Genomic DNA, 6,943 nt, shown 5'->3' with positions numbered 1-6,943 from the left:
GGCCATATGCCCCCCTTTCTGCCTCGGTTAGAACCAAGGCCGTATGTCCCGTTAAATTTTTAAATAAAATTTTTGTTTTTGGTTGTTCCCACATTTTTTTACCTGTATATTTTTTCAGAACACCAGACCAGAATATAACAGAAACAAAACTATACATTTTATGAAACATAGCATCATCTACAATCCAAATACATTTAAAACCAAGAACACAAGAACATAACCATAAAACACAAGAAACAATCAAAAATAGGAGAAAAAAAATAGAAACCAAGAAAATCCCAACAAAACCCTAATAAAACGCAAAACAACAACTCAAATTGCAAAATCAATTATACAAAACACGAAAAAAAAGGGAATTACGTAATTTTTCGAATTTCAATTAACCACCACACGCACGGGGAATGTGGCGGAGCGCGTTAATGGCTTGCTAGAATGGGAGAAACGGTGGTGTGAGAGACTAACAAACAATAAAGAAGCTTTGTTTTAGGAAAACAAAGAGTTGTTGACGGCATAAAATGGTGGCGTGACGGAGACTGGCGTAGTGGCTGTGTGGGGCGAACTAGTGGTTGCATGGGATGAACCAACAGCTATTGTGGAACCCAAATGACCGCAACAACGTGGAAGGAGGCTCGACGGTGGCTGACAGTGTTAAAACAAATCTTTCTAATATAACCCAACCAAGAAAGGGATTTGAACTAGTTATTGAATCTTTCTCTTCTTTTAATTGAATCTTGAAGGTTTCTTTAATCTTTATAACCCAATTAACCAGTTTTACAATTCTGTGTTAATGGACTATGTAAAGCAATTGAGAAAGGCATAAAAGAAGAGAGAAACAAAGAACACAACAATTTATATTGGTTTGATTCAATATGAATCTACATCCAGTCTTCTCCTAGGTAACCCACTTAGGAGGATTCCACTAAATCAATAGAATTACAAGAATTACAAGAGCATCTATATAATTCAAGACCCTAAAGATTAAGGAGCTTAATCTACAAATCAAGAACTCCCCCTAGGAATAATGCATCCACACAATTGCACCTAGACATTCACTTCACACAGTGAATCAACTATAAACAGAAGTACAATAAGAAAGAATCAAGAAACGAATACACCTAGTAGTTGTGCAGATTTGTCACTTGACTCCTAGATCCAAGCTTGACCCATCAAGGTTGAATCCACCATCAATCTTCGTAAATCTTTTCTTGAATGATCTCTCAAGGCAGAAATGCTAGCAAAAATTGCAAAAAGGCTACCGCATCATTATATGGAGGCTCGACGGTGGCTAACAACGCAAATGGAGGCTGCACGACGATGGTTGTCGATGGAGGAGGCACAATCACAGGAGCGAAAACGTGAATGCTGCGTTGTGGAAGACGAAGAATAGTGCATTCGCGTTTTGAATCCCTAATTTGGTATATGGCATTGTTCAATTTTTAACCGAGATAAATTTGTGATTTTTGGCCTCGGTTCAATTTTAACCAAGGTAAAATAATGATTTTCTGCCTCGGTTCAATTTTAACTGAGGTCAAATGTCCTTTATTGCAGCGTATCTATTGCAACCGAGGCAGAAAGGTATATTCTGCTTCAGGTATTGAGGGAACCAAGGCAGAAAAGCTAGCAGAAATTGCAAAAAGGCTGCCACATCATTATATGCTTTGGTTTCCTAATAACTAAGGCCCATAACGCGAGTTAAATAGTCAAAATTGCACTAATGTAATTATATAGTCATTTGTTGACAAAAAGTTTTGATAGGGCTTAGGGTTTAAGCCTTCTCCCACTTGTAATACCTTGTGTTTTAAAATGGGGGAGAAAAGTTATTTATTTCTCTCTTGGATTAACTACTATTTTCTCTTAAGTTGTTGATTGAGAACAAGACATATCACAAGTCTTAACAAATGTTGATCATCATAAAAAAGGGGGAGATTGTTGACAAAAGAAGAAGATGAACATCTTGCTTCAATAAAGAGTTTTGATGATGATGTCTTTATGGATGAGTGTAGAAGACTTAATGATGATTCATGGAGAAATGTTGAATACTTAAGAGTTTAGTTGTTAAAAGTTTTTTAATATGTGTATCTTATTTAAAATAGTTAAATTAGTAGGTCAAGAGTCAAAAGACAGAACCCAAGCAGTAGAACACTAAGAGAGTTTTATTTATTTGCAAAACTCACTAGAATAATTTATTATCTCATGTAATAATTGATTATCTTAGTAAAACATAATTTTCGAGAAAAGCCTTTGTGATAATCAATTATCATAAGTGATAATCAATTATCTCTGACAATTGTGACTTGACTCTCCAATTTCTTTTGTTAGCACAAAAGTAAGATAAGTTTGAGTACTTGAGAACTCTTTGTGGAAAGGCTTTGAAAACATAGTGTGAGTAGAGCGATAACTTTCACCAAATGGGTTCTTGTGTGATTGAGTGTTGTTGTTAGGAGAAGTTGTTCATCCTATGTATGATTAAGAGAAGGTGTTCATTCCTTGTGGATTCAAGGAAGGTGTTTCTTCATTTTTTGTGTGATTCAAGAGAAGTGTCTTCATCATTTGGGACGCAAAGGAGGTGTTCATCCCTTGTGATTTCAAAGGAGATATCTTTCACCTCTTATAGCTTCAAGAGAGGTGTTTTCTATCCTAAATTGCTATTACTCATATTTGTAATATCAGCTTATTTTTATTGTTTAGTTATTCCCCCCTTAGAGAAATTAACAACTGAACGTATGATCTTTTAATCTGAACCAGTATAAAATACCTTGTGCAATTTTCTCTTTCCTACTCTTTATTTTATTATGATTACTAAAATAGAAGAAAGGACTTTTAATTGAAATGTTAAATTTTTGAGAAAAATTTTTAAGTATTAGATTTTATTAATTAAACCAACTCACCCCCTCATGGTTTTTCTCCACACGCGAACATTTTGTTGTGCGATTAGAACTCTTTTCATTTCTAAATTTCCTTATATAATGTCTATTCCACTCTTTCTTCCTTGCCTAACAGTATAAATAAAGAAAAACAAAAGAAAATGTAAGATATAAGGAGCTTGAAATAATGCATTGAATCTTACACTACTATAAATAAAGGGGACAATACCCCGGGAACGCGGTCGTTGTTCCTAACGATGTTATTGGACGGATTTGGGTCATGTCAAAACATTGGCGTTGTTTGTGGGAACCGACAACTCCCCTAGCCCTCGACTGGGGGGATGACGGATTTGGGTCGGGTCAAAACATTGGCGTTGTTTGTAGGAACCAACAACTTCCCTTGCCCTCGACTGGGGCATGTTCCGGTACACCCAATAAGTCCCATATTGCTTAAGAGTCGAAGTCAAGCTTAGTTTCTAACGATGTTGCCTGATGGACTTGGGTCGGGTCAGAACATTGGCAGCTCCATGCTCCAAAACGGAAAATACCTCGAAAATGTGGTGGTTATTCCTAACGATGTTGTCGGACAATCAAACAGACTTGGGTCAGGTCGAAACACAAAACTTGCAATTGATACACAATTACAAAAATTCTAATTTACCACCATAATCAATGATCTAAAGAAATAATTATAATTAATATATATATATATATATATATATATATATATACTTTAGTAAATTATTTCATAAACTATATAAAATGTACACATAATCATAAATCGTTTAAAATTGATCTATAAAAGCTATTATAAACCTATACTCCAAAAAGTGCACTAGTCAACTAATCTAGGCTATTATAAAATTTATTAAAATTGATAGTCATGTATTCATGATGTAGACTATGACCTCAGTGTATAATGATTGTGAGTCATTAAAAAACTGAGAAATAAACACACAAATTAAAATAAATATATAACTAATTTAAGAAGAGCATATCTAAAGTTATATTTTACATACTAAATCACATCTCTTTTAATTTCAACCAACCATTACAATAGTTATTATCAATTGCATATTGCATTAGATACACTCCGATCCTCACTTTGTCTATTGCATGCAGTGTTGAGAAACATTTAATTTGCTCTTAAACTACTTTTAAAAGTTACGAATTCATTAATGTACTTAAGGATAGGGTTTCTTTTGTACAAAACAAAGCAAAAACATTATCTTGATCCAGAGAAGTAGATGCTTGAAATCATGTTTTTTTTTTCTCTCTTTGGAGCACAAGGAAAATATACAAAATGAAAAAGAAAGTAATTCACAATATGATGGTAGGAAGTTTACAACAACCAAAGATAAATTTAATTTACAATATATAAATGGGTATAAATTTTACATTATAAACCAGTTTTTGTGAAACTGGGTTAAATTTAAAATCCATTTTTAAATATAGGATTTTGATGAAGAATTAGTCTACATGATAGAACAATGGTCTGGGTTTTCATCGTCAAAGAGTCTCATAAGCTTCATCTCGGGGGACTTAGGGTCACCATTTGCATCAGGGACATTTCTGACGAAACCAGAGGGTGCTTTGACGTCATATGCCCCTTTGACATAAGGAAATGCCACTAAATTGTAGGGAACAAATGGCCAATTGTCTGCACTCTTTCCTGTGCTCCTCACTTCTTCTAGAACCTCTTCTGCATCCACATAACCTGTCACAGTTACCCTCTGTAGCTTTTGGTTCACATCAAACGATTCCACTCCTGAAACAATTTATTTTTTATGAATAATAATAAATAGCAAAATGATATATTTTCATGCATACCATCAGACAGAACTTCTTTTACAAGGAGACTTTAGATTTTTTTTTTGTTGAATTTTTGGCAATGTTTCTTGGTTGAATCTTCAAAATAAATTAATATTATTATAATAAAAGTTTTTAATATGTTTTATAATATTAAAATAAGTGTCTATCAATTTTTTATTTTTCTGTTTTTCTTCTTCTGTGGTTGTCTCTGTTGTTTTAAGTTTATAAATTAGAGTGTTATGTTGGCCTTAGATTGGTTATGCAACTTTCAATATTATAGATTTTACTAAAGATGACTTTAGTTATTTGATCCTTCTTTAATTGTTACATCTTTTATTGATTTTGGGTTCAATTTGGCTATATTTCCATAAACTAAAACTCAGATAATTATCGATATGGGAAGTTGCATAGAAAAAGATCAACATATTGTTTGACTTTTAAATACATACAAAAATGATAAAAGTTATGTCAAGCAACTACCTGCCACTCTAATAATTATTATATAACTAAGTTTGAATGCTTCTCATGACAAAGCAGGTTTTGACCTTAGTATTAACTACTAACCTATACTTAATGTTCTTGCATGTGCTTGTATTAGTAGTGAATGTTATAACTCTTGGTAAGTTATATTAATGTATTTGACTTGAAATCTATAGAGAATAATTAAGCTTCATCATATAGGAACAACTAAAGTTCCAATAGACAAAATTTATAGTTTAATGGGTTGGAAGAAGTGAAATTTGTTTTTTCCAAACTATTGATCTCAAAATATTGATTGCTTAATGGTTTTATTACCATTTTCTCAAAATAAGTTGATTATTACCATATTTTCACTTTTGGGTATATACAACATCTTTGTTGGTACTTTTGGTACTGGTGTACCTTTTATTATTTCTTTTAGAGAAAAAAAAACAATGAATCTATATGTTCTGTTAGCCTACTCATGAATACAGTGAGACAGTGCCTGATAATTGTTTGATGAAGAAGAAAAAAAAACACTGTATAGCATATTCAAAATATCTCTTGTATAAGATATTTTGTAACAAAGTTGCTTATATCAAATATTGTCTCAAAAGATACTTGATTAAGTTAAAGTTATAAGTTGTTGAATTCATAGAGTGATGAACAAACAAAGTTTCTGAAATACACCAGCGCTGGATTCAACGACGGTTTATATCAGACTTTTAATGACAATGGATTCAACACTTTCTAAAATTGTCGTTAAAGTTAAAAGCCTTTTCTAGCGTAGTTAGCAAAAGAAACATATATGGCAGTGAAAGTGGTAACAGAGAAGAGAATAATAAAGAGAAAAATGAAGAGAGGTTTATTATGTTAACCTTCCAACTCCTCCACTGCATGTTTAACCTTTCTAACACAACCTTCACAGTCCATTTTCACCCTGATATTAACTGTCTATATAAGCAAAACCAGTTTCTTCATTAGAGAGAAGAAAAGAGAAAAAAAAAAAAAAAAAACAGCAAGATATGTGTATGTAAAGTGAAACAAGTTAAAACCTTCTTTGGAATACGTTTCTCCTTTGGTTTGACACAAGCAGAGAAAAATTCTCGAAGATTATGTAGAAACCCCATTTGTGTAAGCCAAGAAATATGTGTGTTCCTTGGAAAGAGAGAAACTTTTAATTGTTTATGTTCTTGAAGATGTGCTTGATTATGATTTACTCAACCTTGAGACATATTTATGCATACAGAAGTTTCTTTGATGTTCAAAATTTGTTAGTAATTTATTGTTACTTGCGCATCAATGTATTGATATGAACTAGGCTCTCACATCAGCAGCTTAATTACTGGGAAACATCTTATTATATATATTATTGCAAAAGGATTGACTTGACTTAATACTTTTGGTACTTGTACTTGGTCCTTATAGATATTTTTCGCCATAGATATTAGTTTTTTCTACAAATAAAAATATTCAACTAACATCTTTGCATGCATGTTTTTAAATTTAGTTAAATAAAATTTGTAAATAAAATAGATTACTGGAAATTTTTAATATTTGTTCAACATCAGCTCAAATGATTCGAATAGTAGAACTCAAAATCTTCAATACTTTCCGTGAGGCAATAAAATTCCACTTTTATCATCGCTATATACATATTTATTGAACTCTTATATGTCTTTGATTCATTTGGCCTTCATAAAATTTTTAGGAATGTTGGAGTGTAATATGTAAAAATTAAGAAACTTTATCTCTTTTTCGTGTAATATGAAAACTTTAACTTCAAATATTTGATAGTTATGTACACA

General features: G+C 32.1%; 1 protein-coding gene across 1 annotated transcript; it reads right to left on the bottom strand.

Annotated features, from left to right (window-relative positions):
• Positions 1–4,231: 4,231 nt before the first annotated feature.
• LOC114174001 (heavy metal-associated isoprenylated plant protein 22-like) lies at positions 4,232–6,396 on the bottom strand. The gene is made up of 3 exons (XM_028058720.1): positions 6,191–6,396; positions 6,014–6,089; positions 4,232–4,632 (listed from the first exon to the last, which is right to left on the bottom strand). Exons 1-3 carry the CDS (start codon positions 6,263–6,265, stop codon positions 4,340–4,342), a joined length of 444 nt encoding a protein of 147 aa, XP_027914521.1. The 5' UTR covers positions 6,266–6,396; the 3' UTR covers positions 4,232–4,339.
• Positions 6,397–6,943: the final 547 nt, after the last annotated feature.

The sequence above is a fragment of the Vigna unguiculata genome, chromosome 2 (assembly GCF_004118075.2).
Source record: "Vigna unguiculata cultivar IT97K-499-35 chromosome 2, ASM411807v1, whole genome shotgun sequence".
NCBI classification, from domain to species: domain Eukaryota; kingdom Viridiplantae; phylum Streptophyta; class Magnoliopsida; order Fabales; family Fabaceae; genus Vigna; species Vigna unguiculata.
The sequence above is the reverse complement of the archived record's forward strand: the minus strand, read 5'-3'. Positions and strand labels throughout refer to the sequence as shown.

Excerpts from the sequence above, each read along its gene's own strand:
- LOC114174001 (XM_028058720.1), bottom strand. The coding sequence starts at position 6,265 with ATGGGGTTTCTACATAATCTTCGAGAATTTTTCTCTGCTTGTGTCAAA. Across the intron at positions 6,090-6,190 it reads AGAAACGTATTCCAAAGAAG|ACAGTTAATATCAGGGTGAA; the intron begins GTTTTAACTTGT and ends TTGCTTATATAG. Across the intron at positions 4,633-6,013 it reads TGCAGTGGAGGAGTTGGAAG|GAGTGGAATCGTTTGATGTG; the intron begins GTTAACATAATA and ends AAATTGTTTCAG.